This window comes from Oncorhynchus tshawytscha, linkage group LG22, assembly GCF_018296145.1.
Source record: "Oncorhynchus tshawytscha isolate Ot180627B linkage group LG22, Otsh_v2.0, whole genome shotgun sequence".
Classification (NCBI taxonomy): Eukaryota; Metazoa; Chordata; class Actinopteri; order Salmoniformes; family Salmonidae; genus Oncorhynchus; species Oncorhynchus tshawytscha.
In genome coordinates this window covers 45,174,690-45,201,198 of record NC_056450.1, presented here as the reverse complement: position 1 = coordinate 45,201,198, position 26,509 = coordinate 45,174,690, and the positions used below count along the sequence as shown (strand labels likewise).

Sequence of the window (26,509 nt, the reverse complement as noted above, 5' to 3'; positions counted from 1 at the left end):
GCCTAAATGATTACCGGCCCGTAGCACTCACATCTGTAGCCATGAAGTGCTTTGAAAGGCTGGTCATGGCTCACATCAACAGCATCCTACCGGACACCCTAGACCCACTCCAATTCACATACCAACCCAACAGATCCATAGATGACGCAATCTCAATCACACTCCACACTGCCCTTTCCCACCTGGACAAAATGAACACCTATGTGAGAATGCTCATTGACTACAGCTCAGCGTTCAACACCATAGTGCCCTCAAAGCTTATCACTAAGCTAAGGACCCTGGGACTTAACACCTCCCTCTGCAACTGGATCCTGGACTTCCTGACTGGCCGCCCCCAGGTGGTAAGGGTTGGTAACAACACGTCTGCCACGCTGATCCTCAACACTGGAGCCCCTCAGGGGTGCATGCACAGTCCCCTCCTTTACTCCCTGTTCACTCATGACTGCATGGCCAGGCACGACTCCAACACCATCATTAAGTTTGCTGATGACACAACAGTGTTAAGCCTGATTACTGTAAACGATGAGACAGCCTACAGGGAGGAGGTCAGAGACCTGGCTATGTGGTATCAGGACAACAACCTCTCCCTCAACGTGACCAAGACAAAGGAGATGATCGTGTGTGTTCCTCTGTTCAGTAGGAGGTGTGTGTGTGTTCCTCTGTTCAGTAGGTGTGTGTGTGTGCTCCTCTGTTCAGTAGGAGGTGTGTGTGTTCCTCTGTTCAGTAGGAGGTGTGTGTGTGTTTACTCTGTTCAGTGGGAGGTGTGTGTGTGTGTTCCTCTGTTCAGTGGGAGGTGTGTGTGTGTGTTCCTCTGTTCAGTAGGAGGTGTGTGTGTTCCTCTGTTCAGTAGGAGGTGTGTGTGTTCCTCTGTTCAGTAGGTGTGTGCTCCTCTGTTCAGTAGGAGGTGTGTGTTCCTCTGTTCAGTAGGAGGTGTGTGTGTGTTTACTCTGTTCAGTGGGAGGTGTGTGTTTACTCTGTTCAGTAGGAGGTGTGTGTTCCTCTGTTCAGTAGTGTGTGTGTGTGTTCCTCTGTTCAGTAGGTGTGTGTGTGTGTTACTCTGTTCAGTGGGAGGTGTGGTGTTACTCTGTTCAGTGGGAGGTGTGTGTTCCTCTGTTCAGTAGGTGTGTGTGTGTGTTACTCTGTTCAGTAGGTGTGTGTGTGTGTGTTACTCTGAGCCCCAGTTAGTCACAGTAGGTGTGTGTGTGTTCCTCTGTTCAGTAGGTGTGTGTGTGTGTTACTCTGTTCAGTAGGTGTGTGTGTGTGTTACTCTGTTCAGTGGGAGGTGTGTGTGTGTGTGTTTACTCTGTTCAGTGGGAGGTGTGTGTGTGTGTTCCTCTGTTCAGTGGGAGGTGTTGTGTGTGTGTTACTCTGTTCAGTGGGAGGTGTGTGTGGTGTTACTCTGTTCAGTGGGAGCCCATCAGTTGTGCCTGGTGTTACTCTGTTCAGTGGGAGGTGTGTGTTTACTCTGTTCAGTGGGAGGTGTTGTGTGTGTTTACTCTGTTCAGTAGGAGGTGTGTGTGTGTGGTTTCCCTGTTCAGTGGGAGGTGTTGTGCCTGTTACTCTGTTCAGTGGGAGGTGTGTGTGCCTGTGTTTCCCTAGATAACAGTGGGAGGTGTGTGTTTGTAGATAACTCTGTTCAGTGGGAGGTGTTGTGTGGTGTTACTCTGTTCAGTGGGAGGTGTGTGTGTCTGTTACTCTGTTCAGTGGGAGGTGTGTGTGTGTGTTACTCTGTTCAGTGGGAGGTGTTCCTGCCAGTAGTTGATAAGAGACGTTCAGTGGGAGGTAGCCTCCCTTGTCTATCCACGATGCATCGCTGGAGAAGGTCTGGACCTGCCACTCCTCCACCCACTGAAACACACACACACACGCACCGACGAGTTTATGAGTTAATGTGAAAGAGTCATAATGCACGGAGCAGCAAGAACAGCAACACAATGATTTTCTGTAGTGGATGGAGACCATGCAGGGCAGTCAGGTTCAGCAGCGTTCAGCCTGGTTTCCCAGTAGATAACAGCTTGGCTTGGAGCCCATCAGTTAGTCAGCCTGGTTTCCCAGTAGATAACAGCTTGGCTTGGAGCCCATCAGTTAGTCAGCCTGGTTTCCCAGTAGATAACAGCTTGGCTTGGAGCCCATCAGTTAGTCAGCCTGGTTTCCCAGTAGATAACAGCTTGGCTTGGAGCCCATCAGTTAGTCAGCCTGGTTTCCCAGTAGATAACAGCTTGGCTTGGAGCCCATCAGTTAGTCAGCCTGGTTTCCCAGTAGATAACAGCTTGGCTTGGAGCCCATCAGTTAGTCAGCCTGGTTTCCCAGTAGATAACAGCTTGGCTTGGAGCCCATCAGTTAGTCAGCCTGGTTTCCCAGTAGATAACAGCTTGGCTTGGAGCCCATCAGTTAGTCAGCCTGGTTTCCCAGTAGATAACAGCTTGGCTTGGAGCCCATCAGTTAGTCAGCCTGGTTTCCCAGTAGATAACAGCTTGGCTTGGAGCCCATCAGTTAGTCAGCCTGGTTTCCCAGTAGATAACAGCTTGGCTTGGAGCCCATCAGTTAGTCAGCCTGGTTTCCCAGTAGATAACAGCTTGGCTTGGAGCCCATCAGTTAGTCAGCCTGGTTTCCCAGTAGATAACAGCTTGGCTTGGAGCCCATCAGTTAGTCAGCCTGGTTTCCCAGTAGATAACAGCTTGGCTTGGAGCCCATCAGTTAGTCAGCCTGGTTTCCCAGTAGATAACAGCTTGGCTTGGAGCCCATCAGTTAGTCAGCCTGGTTTCCCAGTAGATAACAGCTTGGCTTGGAGCCCATCAGTTAGTCAGCCTGGTTTCCCAGTAGATAACAGCTTGGCTTGGAGCCCATCAGTTAGTCAGCCTGGTTTCCCAGTAGATAACAGCTTGGCTTGGAGCCCATCAGTTAGTCAGCCTGGTTTCCCAGTAGATAACAGCTTGGCTTGGAGCCCATCAGTTAGTCAGCCTGGTTTCCCAGTAGATAACAGCTTGGCTTGGAGCCCATCAGTTAGTCAGCCTGGTTTCCCAGTAGATAACAGCTTGGCTTGGAGCCCATCAGTTAGTCAGCCTGGTTTCCCAGTAGATAACAGCTTGGCTTGGAGCCCATCAGTTAGTCAGCCTGGTTTCCCAGTAGATAACAGCTTGGCTTGGAGCCCATCAGTTAGTCAGCCTGGTTTCCCAGTAGATAACAGCTTGGCTTGGAGCCCATCAGTTAGTCAGCCTGGTTTCCCAGTAGATAACAGCTTGGCTTGGAGCCCATCAGTTAGTCAGCCTGGTTTCCCAGTAGATAACAGCTTGGCTTGGAGCCCATCAGTTAGTCAGCCTGGTTTCCCAGTAGATAACAGCTTGGCTTGGAGCCCATCAGTTAGTCAGCCTGGTTTCCCAGTAGATAACAGCTTGGCTTGGAGCCCATCAGTTAGTCAGCCTGGTTTCCCAGTAGATAACAGCTTGGCTTGGAGCCCATCAGTTAGTCAGCCTGGTTTCCCAGTAGATAACAGCTTGGCTTGGAGCCCATCAGTTAGTCAGCCTGGTTTCCCAGTAGATAACAGCTTGGCTTGGAGCCCATCAGTTAGTCAGCCTGGTTTCCCAGTAGATAACAGCTTGGCTTGGAGCCCATCAGTTAGTCAGCCATAAACGTGTTTAATTATTATACACAACCGTACAAAAGTTTCGGGTCACTTAAAAATGTCCATGTTTTTGGAATGAAAAGCACATTTTTTGACCATTTAAAATAACATCAAATTGATCAGAAATACAGTGTAGACATTGTTAATGTTGTAAATGACTATTGTAGCTGGAAACGGCTGATTTTTAATGGAATATCTACAGTACATAGGAGTACAGAGGCCCATTATCAGCAACCATCACTCCTGTGTTCCAATGGCACGTTGTGTTAGCTAATCCAAGTTTATCATTTTAAAAGGCCAACTGATCATTAGATCATTTTGCAATTATGTTAGCACAGCTGAAAACTGTCGTTCTGATTAAAGAAGCAATAAAACTGGCCTTTAGACTAGTTGAGGATCTGGAGCAGCAGCATTTGTGGGTTCGACTACAGGCTCAACATGGCTGGTACTATTGTTGTTAAAAAACAAGCACATTTCTAAGTAACCCCAAACTTTTGATAGGTAGTGGATATACATAACCTTGAGTTAAGGTTCTTGTTTTAACTGTGCTATACAAACAGTTTATTTACAGTATTATTATCACCCAGCCTTAGTCTGAACACACACACACACACACACACACACACACACACACACACACACACACACACACACACACACACACACACTGATTCAATCCATTTCAACCTGACCCTCAATGTGTCTTTGCAAATGTCTGCCACTGCCAACATGTGATTGTGTGTGTGTACCCACGGTGCTCCTGAGGTCCAGAGGGAGACTGAAGTAAAGGATGGAGAGGAGGAGGAAGACTGCTCCCATGGTAACGCTCTTCTTATAGGTCCACCGCATCGCCCCTAACACACAGTCAGCACATCAGGAAATTATTCAGTAGGTGTTTACAGACAGGTAAAAGTGAGACAGGAGACAGGTAGAAAAGAGACAGGTAGAAAAGAGACAGGCAGTAGAGAGACAGACAGGCAGTAGAGAGACGGACAGGCAGTAGAGAGACAGGTAGAAAAGAGACAGGTAGAAAAGAGACAGGCAGTAGAGATGAAAGGCAGGCAGTAGAGACGGACAGGCAGTAGAGAGACGGACAGGCAGTAGAGAGACGGACAGGCAGTAGAGAGACGGACAGGCAGTAGAGAGACGGACAGGCAGTAGAGAGACGGACAGGCAGTAGAGAGACAGACAGGCAGAAGAGAGACGGACAGGCAGTAGAGAGACAGACAGGCAGTAGAGAGACGGACAGGAAGTAGAGAGACAGACAGGCAGTAGAGAGAAGAACAGGTAGTAGAGAGACGGACAGGCAGTAGAGAGACGGACAGGAAGTAGAGAGACGGACAGGCAGTAGAGAGACGGACAGGCAGTAGAGAGACGGACAGGAAGTAGAGAGACGGACAGGCAGTAGAGAGACGGACAGGAAGTAGAGAGACGGACAGGAAGTAGAGAGACGGACAGGAAGTAGAGAGAAGAACAGGTAGTAGAGAGACGGACAGGCAGTAGAGAGACGGACAGGCAGTAGAGAGACAGACAGGAAGTAGAGAGACAGACAGGTAGTAGAGAGAAGAACAGGAAGTAGAGAGACGGACAGGCAGTAGAGAGACAGACAGGAAGTAGAGAGAAGAACAGGTAGTAGAGAGACGGACAGGCAGTAGAGAGACAGACAGGAAGTAGAGAGACGGACAGGCAGTAGAGAGAGACGGACAGGAAGTAGAGAGACGGACAGGCAGTAGAGAGACGGACAGGAAGTAGAGAGACGGACAGGAAGTAGAGAGACGGACAGGCAGTAGAGAGACGGACAGGCAGTAGAGAGACGGACAGGCAGTAGAGAGACGGACAGGCAGTAGAGAGACGGACAGGCAGTACAGAGACGGACAGGAAGTAGAGAGAAGAACAGGCAGTAGAGAGACGGACAGGAAGTAGAGAGACAGACAGGCAGTAGAGAGACGGACAGGAAGTAGAGAGACGGACAGGAAGTAGAGAGACGGACAGGAAGTAGAGAGAAGAACAGGTAGTAGAGAGACGGACAGGCAGTAGAGAGACGGACAGGCAGTAGAGAGACAGACAGGAAGTAGAGAGACGGACAGGTAGTAGAGAGAAGAACAGGAAGTAGAGAGACTGACAGGCAGTAGAGAGACAGACAGGAAGTAGAGAGACGGACAGGTAGTAGAGAGACGGACAGGCAGTAGAGACGGACAGGCAGTAGAGAGACAGACAGGAAGTAGAGAGAAGAACAGGTAGTAGAGAGACGGACAGGCAGTAGAGAGACGGACAGGCAGTAGAGAGACGGACAGGCAGTAGAGAGACGGACAGGTAGTAGAGAGACGGACAGGAAGTAGAGAGACGGACAGGCAGTAGAGAGACGGACAGGAAGTAGAGAGACGGACAGGAAGTAGAGACGGACAGGAAGTAGAGAGACGGACAGGTAGTAGAGAGACGGACAGGAAGTAGAGAGACGGACAGGAAGTAGAGAGACGGACAGGTAGTAGAGAGACGGACAGGCAGTAGAGAGACGGACAGGCAGTAGAGAGACGGACAGGAAGTAGAGAGACGGACAGGAAGTAGAGAGACGGACAGGCCGTAGAGAGACGGACAGGCCGTAGAGAGACAGACAGGCAGTAGAGAGACAGACAGGAAGTAGAGAGACGGACAGGTAGTAGAGAGAAGAACAGGAAGTAGAGAGACGGACAGGCAGTAGAGAGACAGACAGGAAGTAGAGAGAAGAACAGGCAGTAGAGAGACGGACAGGCATTAGAGAGACGGACAGGCAGTAGAGAGACAGACAGGAAGTAGAGAGAAGAACAGGCAGTAGAGAGACGGACAGGCAGTAGAGAGACGGACAGGCAGTAGAGAGACAGACAGGAAGTAGAGAGACAGACAGGAAGTAGAGAGACAGACAGGCAGTAGAGAGGCAGACAGGCAGTTCCCTACCTCCTCCCGCTGCCACCTGCCTCCTCCAGTTTTGTGGTAATGCTGTAATCAATTGGTTGTACTCTTGGATTGAGCAGACCTTCCCAAACAATTCTGATAACTCCATGAAGGACATAACTCTACCATTCCACTTTACAATATCATTTAAAAACCAAATACCCTTTTCAAAAAGCCATAATATTTGTTCCATCTTTTCAGGGGGATGAAAATAAAATTGTATCCAGCTCTGCAATGCTTGTTTGAAAAACAGAGATACTTTGAAAATGAAAATGAGACATGGCAAAAAGGCCATTTTTAAACAATGGATGAGCTTTTCTTATTAATCTACTTGAGAACCATTTAGGGTTCAAATGAAACTGTTGAATGAGTGAAGCTTCAGAGAGAGGTTTAGTGTTTTTATATTTAATAATCTCAACCCACTCAGTTCATGTTCATTATTCAGATAGGCACACTTTCCTTTTGTCTGGTTTAGCGTCCCAGATAAAGATAAATATTTTTTGCTCATATGATTTGAAAAACGAATCATCAGGAGTAAGCAGAACCATAAGTGAGTGAGTAGCCCATAAAATTGTCAGAGACTCCAGTAGCCAAGTTATTGACTGTTTTTCTCTGCTACCGCACAGCAAGCTGTACCGGAGCACCAAGTCTAGGACCAAAAGGCTCCTCAACAGCTTCTACTCCAAAGCCATTAGACTACTGAACAAGTCATAAAAACCGCCACCGGACTATTGACATTGATTTTCCCATGATGTCAAGCAAAGAGGCACTGAGTTTGAAGGTAAACCTTGAAATACATCCACAGGTACACCTCCAATTGACTCAAATTATGTAAATTATTATCAGAAACTTCTAAAGCCATGACATCATTGTCTGGAATTTTCCAAGCTGTTTAAAGGCACAGTCAACTTAGTGTATGTAAACTTCTGACCCACTGGAATTGTGATACAGTGAATAATCTGTCTGTAAACAGTTGTTGGAAAACTTCCTTGTGTCATGCACAAAGTAGATGTCCTAACAGACTTGACAAAACTATAGTTTGTTAACAATAAATTTGTGGAGGGGTTGAAAAACGAGTTTCAATGACTCCAATCTAAGTGTATGTAAACTTCCGACATGAACTGTACATGTAGATAGGGTTATTAAAGTGACTATGCATATATAATAACAGAGAGTAGCAGCAGTGTAAAAGAGGAGGGGGGCAATGCACAAAGTCTGGGCAGCCATTTGATGAGCTGTTCAGGAGTCTCATGGTTGGGGGTAGAAGCTGTTTAAAGGCCTCTTTTAAAAGCCTCTTGATGAGCTGTTCAGGAGTCTTATGGTTGGGGGAAGAAGCTATTTAGGAGCTTCTAGGAACTAGACTTGGCGCTCCGGTACCGCTTGCCGTGTGGTAGCAGAGAGAACAGTCTATGACTAGGGTGGCTGGAGTCTGACAATTTTTAGGGCCTCCCTCTGACACAGCCTGGTATAGAGGTCAAGGATAGCAGGATGCTTGGCCCCGGTGATGTACTGGGCCGTATGCACTACCCTCTGTAGTGCCTTGCGGTCGGAGGACGAGCAGTTGCCATACCAGGCAGTTATGCTCTCGATGGTGCAGCTGTAGAACTTTTTGAGGATCTGAGGACCCAGGACAAATCTTTCCCCATCCACGTGGAAATTCTATGAGAGTTATGTGAAGGCCAATTAGATGATGATGATGCGATCGCATTCTGTCTCCTATTAAAACCTTTTTAACTTTTGATGCAAGAGAAAAAGAGACAAGAATGTAGTCAAGATGACTAGCTTGATTAAGTCTCCTCCATGTATTTCTCACTAGGTCGGGGGTTTTTTTGTCTCCAAATATCCACTATTTCTAATAATAATCATCTTCATTCTAAGCCTAGTAGAGAGTGTGTGCTCTCAGGCCTGGAGGGAAGCTAAAGTCATTCCTCTACCTAAGAATAATAAAGCCCCCTTTACTGGCTCAAATAGCCGACCAATCAGCCTGTTTAATAATGGGAATTGATGTAAAATATATCACTAGCCACTTTAAACAATGCTACCTAATATAATGTTTACATACCCTACATTATTCATCTCATATGTATATGTATATACTGTACTCTATATCATCTACTGCACCTTTATGTAATACATATATCACTAGCCACTTTAAACAATGCTACTTAATATAATGTTTACATACCCTACATTATTCATCTCATATGTATATGTATATACTGTACTCTATATCATCTACTGCATCCTTATGTAATACATGTATCACTAGCCACTTTAACTATGCCACTTTGTTTACATACTCATCTCATATGTATATACTGTACTCGATATCATCTACTGTATCTTGCCTATGCTGCTCTGTACCATCACTCATTCATATATCTTTATGTACATATTCTTTATCCCCCTACACTTGTGTGTATAAGACAGTAGTTTTGGAATTGTTAGTTAGATTACTTGTTCGTTATTACTGCATTGTCGGAACTAGAAGCACAAGCATTTCGCTACACTCGCATTAACATCTGCTAACCATGTGTATGTGACAAATAAAATTAGATTTTGATTTGATTTGTTACCAACCCTTCGTAAACTTCCGGAAAAATGGTGTTTAACCAGATACAATGATATTTCACAGGAAACAAACTGACAGCATTTCAACATGCGGCAGGGTGGTCAGGGTAGCCCAGTGGCTAGTGGTCAGGGTAGCCCAGTGGCTAGTGGTCAGGGTAGCCCAGTGGCTAGTGGTCAGGGTAGCCCAGTGGCTAGTGGTCAGGGTAGCCCAGTGGTTAGTGGTCAGGGTAGCCCAGTGGCTAGTGGTCAGGGTAGCCCAGTGGCTAGTGGTCAGGGTAGCCCAGTGGCTAGTGGTCAGGGTAGCCCAGTGGCTAGTGGTCAGGGTAGCCCAGTGGCTAGTGGTCAGGGTAGCCCAGTGGCTAGTGGTCAGGGTAGCCCAGTGGCTAGTGGTCAGGGTAGCCCAGTGGCTAGTGGTCAGGGTAGCCCAGTGGCTAGTGGTCAGGGTAGCCCAGTGGCTAGTGGTCAGGGTAGCCCAGTGGTTAGTGGTCAGGGTAGCCCAGTGGTTAGTGGTTAGTGGTCAGGGTAGCCCAGTGGCTAGTGGTTAGTGGTCAGGGTAGCCCAGTGGCTAGTGGTTAGTGGTCAGGGTAGCCCAGTGGCTAGTGGTCAGGGTAGCCCAGTGGCTAGTGGTTAGTGGTCAGGGTAGCCCAGTGGCTAGTTGTCAGGGTAGCCCAGTGGTTAGTGGTCAGGGTAGCCCAGTGGCTAGTGGTCAGGGTAGCCCAGTGGCTAGTGGTCAGGGTAGCCCAGTGGCTAGTGGTCAGGGTAGCCCAGTGGCTAGTGGTCAGGGTAGCCCAGTGGCTAGTGGTCAAGGTAGCCCAGTGGCTAGTGGTCAGGGTAGCCCAGTGGCTAGTGGTCAGGGTAGCCCAGTGGCTAGTGGTCAGGGTAGCCCAGTGGCTAGTGGTCAGGGTAGCCCAGTGGCTAGTGGTCAGGGTAGCCCAGTGGCTAGTGGTCAGGGTAGCCCAGTGGTTAGTGGTCAGGGTAGCCCAGTGGCTAGTGGTCAGGGTAGCCCAGTGGTTAGTGGTCAGGGTAGCCCAGTGGCTAGTGGTTAGTGGTCAGGGTAGCCCAGTGGCTAGTGGTCAGGGTAGCCCAGTGGTTAGTGGTCAGGGTAGCCCAGTGGCTAGTGGTCAGGGTAGCCCAGTGGCTAGTGGTCAGGGTAGCCCAGTGGCTAGTGGTCAGGGTAGCCCAGTGGTTAGTGGTCAGGGTAGCCCAGTGGTTAGTGGTCAGGGTAGCCCAGTGGTTAGTGGTCAGGGTAGCCCAGTGGCTAGTGGTCAGGGTAGCCCAGTGGCTAGTGGTTAGTGGTCAGGGTAGCCCAGTGGCTAGTGGTTAGTGGTCAGGGTAGCCCAGTGGCTAGTGGTCAGGGTAGCCCAGTGGCTAGTGGTCAGGGTAGCCCAGTGGCTAGTGGTCAGGGTAGCCCAGTGGCTAGTGGTCAGGGTAGCCCAGTGGCTAGTGGTCAGGGTAGCCCAGTGGCTAGTGGTCAGGGTAGCCCAGTGGCTAGTGGTCAGGGTAGCCCAGTGGCTAGTGGTCAGGGTAGCCCAGTGGCTAGTGGTCAGGGTAGCCCAGTGGCTAGTGGTCAGGGTAGCCCAGTGGTTAGTGGTTAGTGGTCAGGGTAGCCCAGTGGCTAGTGGTTAGTGGTCAGGGTAGCCCAGTGGCTAGTGGTTAGTGGTCAGGGTAGCCCAGTGGCTAGTGGTCAGGGTAGCCCAGTGGCTAGTGGTTAGTGGTCAGGGTAGCCCAGTGGCTAGTTGTCAGGGTAGCCCAGTGGTTAGTGGTCAGGGTAGCCCAGTGGCTAGTGGTCAGGGTAGCCCAGTGGCTAGTGGTCAGGGTAGCCCAGTGGCTAGTGGTCAGGGTAGCCCAGTGGCTAGTGGTCAGGGTAGCCCAGTGGCTAGTGGTCAGGGTAGCCCAGTGGCTAGTGGTCAGGGTAGCCCAGTGGCTAGTGGTCAGGGTAGCCCAGTGGCTAGTGGTCAGGGTAGCCCAGTGGCTAGTGGTCAGGGTAGCCCAGTGGCTAGTGGTCAGGGTAGCCCAGTGGCTAGTGGTCAGGGTAGCCCAGTGGTTAGTGGTCAGGGTAGCCCAGTGGCTAGTGGTCAGGGTAGCCCAGTGGTTAGTGGTCAGGGTAGCCCAGTGGCTAGTGGTCAGGGTAGCCCAGTGGCTAGTGGTTAGTGGTCAGGGTAGCCCAGTGGCTAGTGGTTAGTGGTCAGGGTAGCCCAGTGGCTAGTTGGCAGGGTAGCCCAGTGGCTAGTGGTCAGGGTAGCCCAGTGGCTAGTGGTTAGTGGTCAGGGTAGCCCAGTGGCTAGTGGTTAGTGGTCAGGGTAGCCCAGTGGCTAGTTGGCAGGGTAGCCCAGTGGCTAGTGGTCAGGGTAGCCCAGTGGCTAGTGGTTAGTGGTCAGGGTAGCCCAGTGGCTAGTGGTTAGTGGTCAGGGTAGCCCAGTGGCTAGTGGTTAGTGGTCAGGGTAGCCCAGTGGCTAGTGGCTAGTTGTCAGGGTAGCCCAGTGGCTAGTGGTTAGTGGTCAGGGTAGCCCAGTGGCTAGTGGTTAGTGGTCAGGGTAGCCCAGTGGCTAGTTGTCAGGGTAGCCCAGTGGCTAGTGGTCAGGGTAGCCCAGTGGCTAGTGGTCAGGGTAGCCCAGTGGCTAGTGGTCAGGGTAGCCCAGTGGCTAGTGGTCAGGGTAGCCCAGTGGCTAGTGGTCAGGGTAGCCCAGTGGCTAGTGGTCAGGGTAGCCCAGTGGCTAGTGGTTAGTGGTCAGGGTAGCCCAGTGGCTAGTGGTCAGGGTAGCCCAGTGGCTAGTGGTTAGTGGTCAGGGTAGCCCAGTGGCTAGTGGTCAGGGTAGCCAAGTGGCTAGTGGTCAGGGGTAGCCCAGTGGCTAGTGGTCAGGGTAGCCCAGTGGCTAGTGGTCAGGGTAGCCCAGTGGCTAGTGGTCAGGGTAGCCCAGTGGCTAGTGGTCAGGGTAGCCCAGTGGCTAGTGGTCAGGGTAGCCCAGTGGCTAGTGGTCAGGGTAGCCCAGTGGCTAGTGGTCAGGGTAGCCCAGTGGCTAGTGGTCAGGGTAGCCCAGTGGTTAGTGGTCAGGGTAGCCCAGTGGCTAGTGGTCAGGGTAGCCCAGTGGTTAGTGGTCAGGGTAGCCCAGTGGCTAGTGGTTAGTGGTCAGGGTAGCCCAGTGGCTAGTGGTCAGGGTAGCCCAGTGGTTAGTGGTCAGGGTAGCCCAGTGGCTAGTGGTCAGGGTAGCCCAGTGGCTAGTGGTCAGGGTAGCCCAGTGGCTAGTGGTCAGGGTAGCCCAGTGGTTAGTGGTCAGGGTAGCCCAGTGGTTAGTGGTCAGGGTAGCCCAGTGGTTAGTGGTCAGGGTAGCCCAGTGGCTAGTGGTCAGGGTAGCCCAGTGGCTAGTGGTTAGTGGTCAGGGTAGCCCAGTGGCTAGTTGGCAGGGTAGCCCAGTGGCTAGTGGTCAGGGTAGCCCAGTGGCTAGTGGTTAGTGGTCAGGGTAGCCCAGTGGCTAGTGGTTAGTGGTCAGGGTAGCCCAGTGGCTAGTTGGCAGGGTAGCCCAGTGGCTAGTGGTCAGGGTAGCCCAGTGGCTAGTGGTTAGTGGTCAGGGTAGCCCAGTGGCTAGTGGTTAGTGGTCAGGGTAGCCCAGTGGCTAGTGGTTAGTGGTCAGGGTAGCCCAGTGGCTAGTGGCTAGTTGTCAGGGTAGCCCAGTGGCTAGTGGTTAGTGGTCAGGGTAGCCCAGTGGCTAGTGGTTAGTGGTCAGGGTAGCCCAGTGGCTAGTTGTCAGGGTAGCCCAGTGGCTAGTGGTCAGGGTAGCCCAGTGGCTAGTGGTCAGGGTAGCCCAGTGGCTAGTGGTCAGGGTAGCCCAGTGGCTAGTGGTCAGGGTAGCCCAGTGGCTAGTGGTCAGGGTAGCCCAGTGGCTAGTGGTCAGGGTAGCCCAGTGGCTAGTGGTTAGTGGTCAGGGTAGCCCAGTGGCTAGTGGTCAGGGTAGCCCAGTGGCTAGTGGTTAGTGGTCAGGGTAGCCCAGTGGCTAGTGGTCAGGGTAGCCCAGTGGCTAGTGGTTAGTGGTCAGGGTAGCCCAGTGGCTAGTGGTTAGTGGTCAGGGTAGCCCAGTGGCTAGTGGTTAGTGGTCAGGGTAGCCCAGTGGCTAGTTGTCAGGGTAGCCCAGTGGCTAGTTGTCAGGGTAGCCCAGTGGCTAGTGGTCAGGGTAGCCCAGTGGCTAGTTGTCAGGGTAGCCCAGTGGCTAGTTGTCAGGGTAGCCCAGTGGCTAGTGGTCAGGGTAGCCCAGTGGCTAGTTGTCAGGGTAGCCCAGTGGCTAGTTGTCAGGGTAGCCCAGTGGCTAGTTGTCAGGGTAGCCCAGTGGCTAGTTGTCAGGGTAGCCCAGTGGCTGTTGTCAGGGTAGCCCAGTGGTTAGTGGTCAGGTACCCCAGTGGCTAGTTGTCAGGGTAGCCCAGTGGCTAGTTGTCAGGGTAGCCCAGTGGCTAGTTGTCAGGGTAGCCCAGTGGCTAGTTGTCAGGGTAGCCCAGTGGCTAGTTGTCAGGGTAGCCCAGTGGCTAGTTGTCAGGGTAGCCCAGTGGCTAGTTGTCAGGGTAGCCCAGTGGCTAGTTGTCAGGGTAGCCCAGTGGCTAGTGGTTAGTGGTCAGGGTAGCCCAGTGGTTAGTGGTTAGTGGTCAGGGTAGCCCAGTGGCTAGTGGTTAGTGGTTAGTGGTCAGGGTAGCCCAGTGGCTAGTGGTTAGTGGTCAGGGTAGCCCAGTGGCTAGTGGTTAGTGGTCAGGGTAGCCCAGTGGTTAGTGGTTAGTGGTCAGGGTAGCCCAGTGGCTAGTGGTTAGTGGTTAGTGGTCAGGGTAGCCCAGTGGCTAGTGGTTAGTGGTTAGTGGTCAGGGTAGCCCAGTGGCTAGTGGTTAGTGGTCAGGGTAGCCCAGTGGCTAGTGGTTAGTGGTCAGGGTAGCCCAGTGGTTAGTGGTTAGTGGTCAGGGTAGCCCAGTGGTTAGTGGTTAGTGGTCAGGGTAGCCCAGTGGTTAGTGGTTAGTGGTCAGGGTAGCCCAGTGGTTAGTGGTTAGTGGTCAGGGTAGCCCAGTGGTTAGTGGTTAGTGGTTAGTGGTCAGGGTAGCCCAGTGGCTAGTGGTTAGTGGTTAGTGGTCAGGGTAGCCCAGTGGCTAGTGGTTAGTGGTTAGTGGTCAGGGTAGCCCAGTGGCTAGTGGTTAGTGGTCAGGGTAGCCCAGTGGCTAGTGGTTAGTGGTCAGGGTAGCCCAGTGGTTAGTGGTTAGTGGTTAGTGGTCAGGGTAGCCCAGTGGCTAGTGGTTAGTGGTTAGTGGTCAGGGTAGCCCAGTGGCTAGTGGTTAGTGGTTAGTGGTCAGGGTAGCCCAGTGGCTAGTGGTTAGTGGTCAGGGTAGCCCAGTGGCTAGTGGTTAGTGGTCAGGGTAGCCCAGTGGTTAGTGGTTAGTGGTCAGGGTAGCCCAGTGGTTAGTGGTCAGGGTAGCCCAGTGGCTAGTGGTTAGTGGTCAGGGTAGCCCAGTGGCTAGTGGTTAGTGGTCAGGGTAGCCCAGTGGTTAGTGGTTAGTGGTTAGTGGTCAGGGTAGCCCAGTGGCTAGTGGTTAGTGGTTAGTGGTCAGGGTAGCCCAGTGGCTAGTGGTTAGTGGTTAGTGGTCAGGGTAGCCCAGTGGCTAGTGGTTAGTGGTCAGGGTAGCCCAGTGGCTAGTGGTTAGTGGTCAGGGTAGCCCAGTGGTTAGTGGTTAGTGGTCAGGGTAGCCCAGTGGTTAGTGGTTAGTGGTCAGGGTAGCCCAGTGGTTAGTGGTTAGTGGTCAGGGTAGCCCAGTGGTTAGTGGTTAGTGGTCAGGGTAGCCCAGTGGTTAGTGGTTAGTGGTCAGGGTAGCCCAGTGGTTAGTGGTCAGGGTAGCCCAGAGGTTAGTGGTTAGTGGTTAGTGGTCAGGGTAGCCCAGTGGCTAGTGGTTAGTGGTTAGTGGTCAGGGTAGCCCAGTGGCTAGTGGTTAGTGGTTAGTGGTCAGGGTAGCCCAGTGGCTAGTGGTTAGTGGTCAGGGTAGCCCAGTGGCTAGTGGTTAGGGTAGCCCAGTGGTTAGTGGTTAGTGGTTAGTGGTCAGGGTAGCCCAGTTGCTAGTGGTTAGTGGTTAGTGGTCAGGGTAGCCCAGTGGCTAGTGGTTAGTGGTCAGGGTAGCCCAGTGGTTAGTGGTTAGTGGTCAGGGTAGCCCAGTGGTTAGTGGTCAGGGTAGCCCAGTGGTTACTGGTTAGTGGTCAGGGTAGCCCAGTGGCTAGTGGTTAGTGGTTAGTGGTCAGGGTAGCCCAGTGGCTAGTGGCTAGTGGTTAGTGGTCAGGGTAGCCCAGTGGCTAGTGGTTAGTGGTCAGGGTAGCCCAGTGGCTAGTGGTTAGTGGTTAGTGGTCAGGGTATCCCAGTGGCTAGTGGTTAGTGGTCAGGGTAGCCCAGTGGCTAGTGGTTAGTGGTCAGGGTAGCCCAGTGGCTAGTGGTTAGTGGTCAGGGTAGCCCAGTGGCTAGTGGTTAGGGTAGCCCAGTGGTTAGTGGTTAGTGGTTAGTGGTCAGGGTAGCCCAGTGGCTAGTGGTTAGTGGTTAGTGGTCAGGGTAGCCCAGTGGCTAGTGGTTAGTGGTTAGTGGCCAGTGGCTAGTGGTTAGTGGTTAGTGGCTAGTGGTTAGTGGCTAGTGGCTAGTGGCTAGTAACCGAAGGTTGCAAGTTTGAATAACCGAGCTGACAAGGTACACTGTCGTTCTGCCCCTGAACAAGGCAGTTAACCCACTGTTCCCTGAACGAGGCAGTTAACTCACTGTTCCTCTGAACAAGACAGTTAACCCACTGTTCCCTGAACAAGACAGTTAACCCACTGTTCCCTGAACAAGGCAGTTAACCCACTGTTCCCTGAACAAGGCAGTTAACCCACTGTTCCTCTGAACAAGGCAGTTAACCCACTGTTCCTCTGAACAAGGCAGTTAACCCACTGTTCCCCTGAACAAGGCAGTTAACCCACTGTTCCTCTGAACAAGGCAGTTAACCCACTGTTCCTCTGAACAAGGCAGTTAACCCACTGTTCCTAGGCAGTCATTGAAAATAAGAAGTTGTTCTTAAGTTTTGGAATGGATAGCAAGGAATAAGTTAGTCCTAAATATTTCTAAAACTAAAAGCATTGTATTTTTGACAAATCATTCACTAAACCCTAAACCACAACTACATTTCGTAATGAATAATGTGGAAATTGAGCAAGTTGAGGTGACTGAACTGCTTGGAGAAACCCTGGATTGTAAACTGTCAAGGTCAAAACATGTTGATACAACAGTAGCTAAGATGGGGAGAAGTCTGTCCATAATAAAGCACTGCTCTGCCTTAGCAACAATATCAACAAGGCAGGTCCTACAGGCCCTAGTTTCTACCTTCTTAACAGCACTATCAACAAGGCAGGTCCTACAGGCCCTAGTTTCTACCTTCTTAACAGCACTATCAACAAGGCAGGTCCTACAGGCCCTAGTTTCTACCTTCTTAACAACACTATCAACAAGGCAGGTCCTACAGGCCCTAGTTTATACCTTCTTAACAACACTATCAACAAGGCAGGTCCTACAGGCCCTAGTTTCTACCTTCTTAACAACACTATCAACAAGGCAGGTCCTACAGGCCCTAGTTTATACCTTCTTAACAACACTATCAACAAGGCAGGTCCTACAGGCCCTAGTTTCTACCTTCTTAACAACACTATCAACAAGGCAGGTCCTACAGGCCCTAGTTTATACCTTCTTAACAACACTATCAACAAGGCAGGTCCTACAGGCCCTAGTTTCTACCTTCTTAACAACACTATCAACAAGGCAGGTCCTACAGGCCCTAGTTTCTACCTTCTTAACAACACTATCAACAAGGCAGGTCCTACAGGCCCTAGTTTCTACCTTCTTAACAACAATATCAACAAGGCAGGTCCTACAGGCCCTGGTTTTGTCTCACCCGTTCTACTGTTCAGTAGTTTGGTCAGGTGCCAAAAGAGGGACTTGGAAAAATTGCAGTTGTCTCAGAACAGGCCCTTAAATGTACACGGAGAGCTAACGTTAATGACATGCATGCAAATCTCTCCTGGCTGAAAGTGGAGGAGAGATTGACTTCATCACTACTTGTATTTGTGAGAGGTGTTGACATGTTGAAAGCACCAAGCTGTCTGTTTAAATACTAGCACACAGCTCAGACACCCATACATACCCCACAAGACATGCCACCAGAGGTCTCTTCACAGTCCCCAAATCCAGAACAGACTATGGGAGGCGCACAGTACAACATAGAGCCATGACTACATGGAACTCTATTCCACATCAGGTAACTGATGCAGCAGGAGAATCAGATTTAAAAAGCAGATAAAAAATACCTGATGGAACAGCGGGGACTGTGAAGACACACAAACATTGGCACAGACACATACACACATACATGATAACATACACACTAAACACACACGTGATAACATACACACTAAACACACACGTGATAACATACACACTAAACACACACGTGATAACATACACACTAAACACACACGTGATAACATACACACTAAACACACACATGCACATGGATGTTGTGTTGTAGATCTGTGGTAGTGGAGTATGGGCCTGAGGGTACACACTTCATGTGTTGTAAATTCTGTAATGAATGTATTGTAATGGTTTCAAAATTGTAGTACGGGTGAGACAAAACCAGGGCCTGTAGGACCTGCCTTGTTGATAGTGCTGTTAAGAAGGTAGAAACTAGGGCCTGTAGGACCTGCCTTGTGGATAGTGCTGTTAAGAAGGTAGAAACTAGGACCTGTAGGACCTGCCTTGTTGATAGTGCTGTTAAGAAGGTAGAAACTAGGGCCTGTAGGACCTGCCTTGTTGATAGTGTTGTTAAGAAGGTAGAAACTAGGGCCTGTAGGACCTGCCTTGTTGATAGTGTTGTTAAGAAGGTAGAAACTAGGGCCTGTAGGACCTGCCTTGTTGATAATGTTGTTAAGAAGGTAGAAACTAGGGCCTGTAGGACCTGCCTTGTTGATAGTGTTAAGGTAGAAACTAGGGCCTGTAGGACCTGCCTTGTTGATAGTGCTGTTAAGAAGGGAGAAACTAGGACCTGCCTTGTTGATAGTGCTGTTAAGAAGGTAGAAACTAGGACCTGTAGGACCTGCCTTGTTGATAGTGCTGTTAAGAAGGTAGAAACTAGGACCTGCCTTGTTGATAGTGCTGTTAAGAAGGTAGAAACTAGGGCCTGTAGGACCTGCCTTGTTGATAGTGTTGTGAAGGTAGGAACTAGGACCTGCCTTGTTGATATTGTTGTTAAGAAGGTAGAAACTAGAGCCTGTAGAACCTGCCTTGTTGATATTGTTGTTAAGAAGGTAGAAACTAGAGCCTGTAGGACCTGTCTTGTTGATATTGTTGTAAGAAGGTAGAAACTAGGGCCTGTAGGACCTGCCTTGTTGATAGTGTTGTTAAGAAGGTAGAAACTAGGGCCTGTAGGACCTGCCTTGTTGATAGTGTTGTTAAGAAGGTAGAAACTAGGGCCTGTAGAACCTGCCTTGTTGATATTGTTGTTAAGAAGGTAGAAACTAGGGCCTGTAGGACCTGCCTTGTTGATAGTGCTGTTAAGAAGGTAGAAACTAGGGCCTGTAGAACCTGCCTTGTTGATATTGTTGTTAAGAAGGTAGAAACTAGGGCCTGTAGAACCTGCCTTGTTGATATTGTTGTTAAGAAGGTAGAAACTAGAGCCTGTAGGTGTGACAATACAGAGGCGGATGCAAGATGCAAGCAACGATGGTTTAATGAATACAGTTTACAGCAGCAACAGGACAGACAGACTGTACTCAGACGGAATCCGACCCAGGGACTAGGCGCCTCTTCCTATGATAGCGTGCTGAGAAATCCAGGGAGTGTGTCCGGATGGGTAGGAGGAAGCACAGCAGATAATCCACACAAGGGCGGTGAGAGATGAGCACAGACACACGACACAACCTCAGAGAAGTAACAACGATCTGACAACAAGAAACACTGGTTACAGAACATATAAAGGGAAGATAAGTGATTCCAGCTGGCACAGACAATCAGGCCGAGATTGGGAACCACGCCCACACAAACACGGGAGAGAGAGAGGGAGAGAGAGAGAGAGAGAGAGAGAGAGAGAGAGAGAGAGAGAGAGAGAGAGAGAGAGAGAGGGAGAGAGAGAGAGGGAGGCAGTGGATTCATGAACCGTGACAATACCCCCCTAGGAACGCCTCTTGGCGTTCCCAGGCGAATTTACCTGTCGATTGAAATCATCGATAAGGGAGTGATCCAGAATGTCCCTAGCAGGTACCCAACTTCTCTCCTCCGGGCCGTAACCCTCCCAGTCCACCAGGTACTGGAATCCGCGTCCCCTCCTTCTAGAGTCCAAAATACGATTGACAGAAAAGGTGGGTTCCCCATCAACAAGTCGTGGCGGCGGGGGAACCGGGACCGGCGGGTTAATGCGTGCCTGAAACACAGGTTTTATTTTAGACACATGAAAGGTAGGATGAATTCTCCTATACGCCGGAGGAAGCTTGAGCCGGACCGCCACCGGACTAATGATCCTGGTGACTTTGAACGGGCCGATAAATTTGGGGGCAAGCTTGTTCGAAACGGATCGGAGTGGAATGTTCTTAGTAGAAAGCCACACTCTTTGGCCAACGACGTATACCGGAGGCTTCGAACGGTGGCGATCGGCCTTAGCCTTGGTGCGCGCCCCACCCGGAGAAGAGTCTCACGGGCTCTGCTCCATGCGTGACGGCACCTCTGGATGAAAGCGTGAGCGGAGGGAACAGTGACCTCGGAGTCCGTACTGGGAAAGATAGGTGGCTGGTAACCTAAACTACACTCAAACGGAGAGAGACCCGTGGCTGCCACTGGCAACGAATTGTGAGCGTACTCAACCATAGAGAGTTGTTGACTCCAGGAAGAGGGATTCTTAGAAACCAAACATCGCAACACTCTCTCCAAATCTTGGTTGGCCCTCTCCGTTTGACCGTTGCTCTGGGGATGAAACCCTGAAGACAGGCTGACACTCGCTCCCAGTAACCTACAAAACTCTTGCCAAAACTTGGACACAAATTGGGGCCCCCTGTCAGAAACTACGTCCATAGGCATGACCAAATATTGAAGTGCCCTCTGGGGGTGTTAAACGCGGTCTTCCATTCGTCCCCCCTTATGCGAACCAAATGATATGCATTCCGTACATCCAACTTAGTGAACACGGATGCTCCCTGTAACCTTTCAAAGGCTGAGGACATCAACGGTAAGGGATAGGTATTCTTCACTGTGATGTTATTCAACCCACGGTAATCAATGCACGGACGCAGAGAACCGTCCTTCTTCCCCACAAAGAAGAACCCCGCCCCCGCTGGAGAAGAGGAAGGACGAATGAATCCAGATGCCAGAGAACCAGAGATGTATCTCTCCATAGCCTCCCTCTCAGGAACAGAGAGTGAATATAACTTGCCTTTAGGCGGAGACTCACCTGGCAATAATTCTATTGCACAGTCATAGGGACGATGCGGAGGAAGAGAAGCAGCACGGGACTTACTGAACACCTCCTTCAGGTCGAGGTATTCAACGGGCACGTTAGACAAATCCACTGCCTCCTCTAGAAACACAGAATCAGACACAGACGAACAAGCAGACACCAAACAGGACTCAAGGCACTTGTTACTCCACATGGATATAGAGTTATGACCCCAGTCAACTCTGGGGTTGTGTTGGGTGAGCCAAGGGTGGCCGAGAACTAATGGTGCAAGGGGTGAGTCCATGAGTAGAAATGATAGTGTCTCAGTGTGATTGCCAGAAGTGATGAGTGTGATAGGTTCAGTGGTGTGAGAAATGTTGGGGAGTTCTTGACCATTGAGAGCGTTGACGGATATCTTGTGCGAGAGTGAGGTGATAGGAATCTGGAGTTTGTGAGCGAGCTTGAAGTCCATGAAATTACCCTCTGCTCCTGAGTCCAGTAAGGCTTGGGTGTCGTGCGTGTGGGTGGCCCATCTTAGTCTTACCGGGAGGAGAGTAGATGTGATGAGGTCTTCTCTGTGGTGACACCACCCGATAGTAGCCTCATGCTTACTACCGGGCCTGATCTTTTACCGGGCAGAAGTGGATAAAGTGGCCCGCTCTACCACAGTAGAGACAGAGTCCTTGGGATCTCCGCCTCTCCCTCTCTTCCCGGGAGAGGTGAGCTCTCCCCAGCTGCATGGGTTCGTGAGCAGAGGATGAACTGGCCGTGTTCCCGCCGCTGGCATGCCAGCCCTCCGTGTCGTTATACGGTCTGTTAGGGCATGCTCGGCGGCCAATACGACTCAGACGAGCGTCGACCCTCAAGGCTAGTTCCACTAGTCCATTTAAATTCCGGGGAAGGTCCAGAACATAAATCTCCTTCTGGATCCGGTCCTCCAGCCCATGCAGGAACATGTCCCACTGCGCCTCCTCGTTCCACTGACACTCTGCGGCCAGAGTGCGGAATTGGATGGAGTATTCCGATACTGAACGGTCTCCTTGGCGAAGGTCAGCGAGTAGTCTGGCCGCCTCCCTACCCGCCACGGCCCGATCGAAGACCCTTCTCATCTCCTCGGAGAGTGTCTGGAAAGAGGTGCAGCATGGGTCCTGGTTCGCCCACACCGCCGTTCCCCAAAGAGCCGCTTTGCCTGATAGCAGTGTGAGTACGAATGCTACCTTAGACTGTTCACGGTTGAAGGTCCGTGGCTGCAACGAGAATTGCATGGAACATCTCGTAAGAAAAGCTCTGCAATAGTCAGGATCACCTGAATAACCCTCTGGTGTCGGTAGCCGTGGCTCTAGCTGGGAATCCGGTTCTGGCGGGGCGGGTTGAACTGCCGGTGTAGGTGGCGCATCGAGACCCCTCAGATGTTGTAATTGTTGGGTCAGCTGGGATACCTGCGTCGCAAGGGCTTGTACTGCCCGACCTGTGCTGGAGATGTTCTCCTCTTGTTGATCCATTCTCGTGATACTGCGGGAAATGAATTTTGGTCAGACTCGTTGAACTCGCTGCATCCATGGTCTGGTCAGATCGTTCTGTGACAATACAGAGGCGGATGCAAGATGCAAGCAACGATGGTTTAATGAATACAGTTTACAGCAGCAACAGGACAGACAGACTGTACTCAGACGGAATCCGACCCAGGGACTAGGCGCCTCTTCCTATGATAGCGTGCTGAGAAATCCAGGGAGTGTGTCCGGATGGGTAGGAGGAAGCACAGCAGATAATCCACACAAGGGCGGTGAGAGATGAGCACAGACACACAACACAACCTCAGAGAAGTAACAACGACCTGACAACAAGAAACACTGGTTACAGAACATATAAAGGGAAGATAAGTGATTCCAGCTGGCACAGACAATCAGGCCGAGATTGGGAACCACGCCCACACAAACACGGGGAGAAAAAGAGAGAGAATTCATGAACCGTGACATATTTCCCTCAGATTACACAGATCCACAAAGAATTCGAAAACAAATCCAATTTTGAAAAACTCCCATATCTACTGGGTGAAATTCCACAGTGTGCCATCACAGCAGCAAGATTTGTGACCTGTTGCCACGAGAAAAGGGCAACCAGTGAAGAACAAACACCATTGTAAATACAACCCATATTTATGCTTATTTATTTTATCTTGTGTCCTTTAGCCATTTGTACATTGTTAGAACACTGTATATATATATATATAATATGACATTTGTAATGTCTTTACTGTTTTGAAACTTCTGTATGTGTAATGTTTACTGTTAATTTTTGTTGTTTTTCACTTTATATATTCACTTTGTATGTTGTCTACCTCACTTGCTTTGGCAATGTTAACACATGTTTCCCATGCCAATAAAGCCCTTGAATTGAATTGAATTGAGAGAGAGAGAGAGAGAGAGAGAGAGAGAGAGAGAAAGAGAGAGAGAGAGAGAGAGAGAAAGAGAGAGAGAAAGAGAGAGAGAGAGAGAGAGAGAGAGAGAGAGAGAGAGAGAGAGAGAGAGAGAGAAAGAGAGAGAGAGAGAGAGAGAGAGAGAGAGAGAGAGAGAGAGAGAGAGAGAGAGAGAGAGAGAGAGAGAGAGAGAGAGAGAGAGAGAGAGAGAGAGAGAGAGAGAGAGAGAGAGAGAGAGAGAGAGAGAGAGAGAGAGAGAGAGAGAGAGAGAAAGAGAGAGAGAGAGGAGGCAGAGAGAGGATTCAGAGAACCGTGACAGTAGGACCGGTCTTGTTGATAGTGAGAGAGAGAAAGAGTTAGAGAGAGGGAGGCAGTGGATTCATGAACCGTGACAGTAGGACCGGTCTTGTTGATAGTGTTGTTAAGAAGGTAGAAACTAGAGCCTGTAGGACCTGCCTTGTTGATAGTGTTGTTAAGAAGGTAGAAACTAGGGCCTGTAGGACCTGCCTTGTTGATATTGTTGCTAAGAGGGTAGAAACTAGAGCCTGTAGGACCGGTCTTGTTGATAGTGCTGTTAAGAAGGCAGAGCAGTGCTTTATTATGGACAGACTTCTCCCCATCTTAGCTACTGTTGAATCAACATGTTTTGACCTTGACAGTTTACAATCCAGGGTTTCTCCAAGCAGTTCAGTCACCTCAACTTGCTCAATGTCCACATGATTCATTACGAGATGAATACTTATTGACTCTTGACAGCTTTTCCTTTTGAATTCATGTGTAAACATTTCTAAGAACACAATTCCACTTTTGACATTAAATAATAATAAATAATAATAAATAAATCAGTGACACATAATCACAAAAGCCCCATATCTGAGCTTTTAATGTGTATCTGGGACACACATGTAAAACATCCAGTGTTCGGGAACTAGACTGTAATGTCTCAGCCTTCACTGCGTTCAGACCTGTGATTAACAGTAGGCCTATAAACTAGTAGTGTTGCTGTAATCTCCCCAGTATGGTCCTTCTGGTGTTTAATGGTCTAGCTAGCACATCAACAGTAGCCTAGACTCGTTTGTAATGCGAGTATTATGGGTAAACTAAGCATGAGACGAACTACATGTTATTGACCCACCTGTCGCCGGTGTGCGTGACGTCTTTAATTCACTGAACGGAGCTCCGCTGTCACATCAGGCCAATACACCAAAACTCACGTGTTTTATACACACGGTTGTGAAGAAAAATAGAGATTTAAAAAAACTTTCGGTAAGTTTCTCGCGTTCTATCACCGGCATCAATATACTCTCCCCTCAGACGGCGGTATGAGAGCAAGTGCTGCTGTTAGTTATTCGGTCCCTTCGCAATATAAATGGTACTGTGGTGGTTCATATCTCCCGGTACTTCCTGGTGTTTGTGAGTGGGTGGTTAGTACTATCAATGATCTCTGGGACGTTCATACCCAAAACCTACCCTTCCTTTAACCATTTGAAATATGTCACTTTTTTTGGGCCACACAACCAAATTCACATAGAAATGTGTGTTATAGATCTATCATTCTCGTTGAACGCAGGTCTAAGAAGCCGAAGCTGTAGATGTGTTATATGTGCATTTTCCCTATCTTTTACTTTCGGTATTGTACACCAGCTTCAAAGAGCTGAAAATACAATACTTTTGGTTATGGAAGATATATTTCACAGCGGTTTAGAAGGTATATTGATTTTCTACACTATAATTGCTTGTTTTGACACTTGAAATTAGGAGGACTATTCAAATGTTAGAATGGTAATGACTGGAGCTGAATTAGTGGAATGGTAATAAATCAAACACATAGTTTGAAGGTGTTTGATGCCATTACTTTTGCTACATTATTATCAGCCATTCTCCCCTCAGCAGCCTCCAAATACATACATTGTATTGGTCATATGCAGGTGTTTAGCAGATGTTATTGTGGGTGTAGCGAAATGCTTGTGTTTCTAGCACCAACAGTCCAGTAATATCTAACAAGTAATATCTAACAATTTCGCAACAATACACACAATACACACAATCTAAAGGAATTAAATTAAAAATATATAAATATTTGGATGAGTGATGTCGGGGCGGCCTTGACTAAGATACAGTAGAATAGAATACAGTATATACATATGAGATGAGTAATGAATAGACTAAGATACAGTAGGATAGAATACAGTATATACATATGAGATGAGTAATGAATAGACTAAGATACAGTAGAATAGAATACAGTATATACATATGAGATGAGTAATGCATAGACTAAGATACAGTAGGATAGAATACAGTATATACATATGAGATGAGTAATGCATAGACTAAGATACAGTAGAATACAGTATATACATATGAGATGAGTAATGCATAGACTAAGATACAGTAGAATAGAATACAGTATATACATATGAGATGAGTAATGCATATACTAAGATACAGTAGAATAGGATACAGTATATACATATGAGATGAGTAATGCATAGACTAAGATACAGTAGAATACAGTATATACATATGAGATGAGTAATGAATAGACTAAGATACAGTAGATACAGTATATACATATGAGATGAGTAATGCATAGACTAAGATACAGTAGAATAGAATACAGTATATACATATGAGATGAGTAATGCATAGACTAAGATACAGTAGAATAGAATACAGTATATACATATGAGATGAGTAATGCATAGACTAAGATACAGTAGAATAGAATACAGTATATACATATGAGATGAGTAATGCATAGACTAAGATACAGTAGAATACAGTATATACATATGAGATGAGTAATGCATAGACTAAGATACAGTAGAATAGAATACAGTATATACATATGAGATGAGTAATGCATAGACTAAGATACAGTAGAATAGAATACAGTATATACATATGAGATGAGTAATGCATAGACTAAGATACAGTAGAATAGAATACAGTATATACATATGAGATGAGTAATGCATAGACTAAGATACAGTAGAATACAGTATATACATATGAGATGAGTAATGCATAATGTGTTCCATGTATTAAAGTGACCAGTGATTTCAAGTCTATGTTTATAGGCAGCAGGGTCTAATGGGCAACTGATGGCTATTTTTTTGGCCTTTACCTCCCTTCTCACCTCTTTTGCTCACATCGTATATAGACTTGTTTATACTGTATTATTGACTGTATGTTTGTTTTACTCCATGTGTAACTCTGTGTCGTTGTATCTGTCGAACTGCTTTGCTTTATCTTGGCCAGGTCGCAATTGTAAATGAGAACTTGTTCTCAACTTCCCTACCTGGTTAAATAAAGGTGAAATAAAAATAAATAAAAATTGTAACATACTCTTTCGGGACATACTGTCGGAGACACAGCCTTTTGGGTTTTCAGTTCATCACGCAGACAGGAATAAATATCTCTCCAGGAAGAAGAAGGGTGCATGTTTCATGATTAACTACTCATGGTGTGATTGTGATAACATACAGGAACTCAAGTCCTTTTGTAGTAGACCTCACAGTGAA

The 26,509-nt window shown here is 48.7% G+C and overlaps 1 protein-coding gene across 1 annotated transcript in view; it reads right to left on the bottom strand.

Annotated features, from left to right (window-relative positions):
- LOC112221479 (alpha-1,3-mannosyl-glycoprotein 4-beta-N-acetylglucosaminyltransferase C) overlaps window positions 1–24,407 on the bottom strand; it is a 41,565-nt gene extending 17,158 nt beyond the window's left edge. The window contains exons 1-3 of the mRNA XM_042304338.1: window positions 24,118–24,407; window positions 4,376–4,476; window positions 1,728–1,848 (exon numbers count right to left, since the gene is read on the bottom strand). Coding sequence (XP_042160272.1) covers window positions 1,728–1,848; window positions 4,376–4,471 — 217 coding nt within the window. The 5' untranslated portion in view covers window positions 4,472–4,476; window positions 24,118–24,407. The remainder of the gene's footprint in view (window positions 1–1,727; window positions 1,849–4,375; window positions 4,477–24,117) is intronic.
- Between the last annotated feature and the right edge of the window lie 2,102 nt (window positions 24,408–26,509).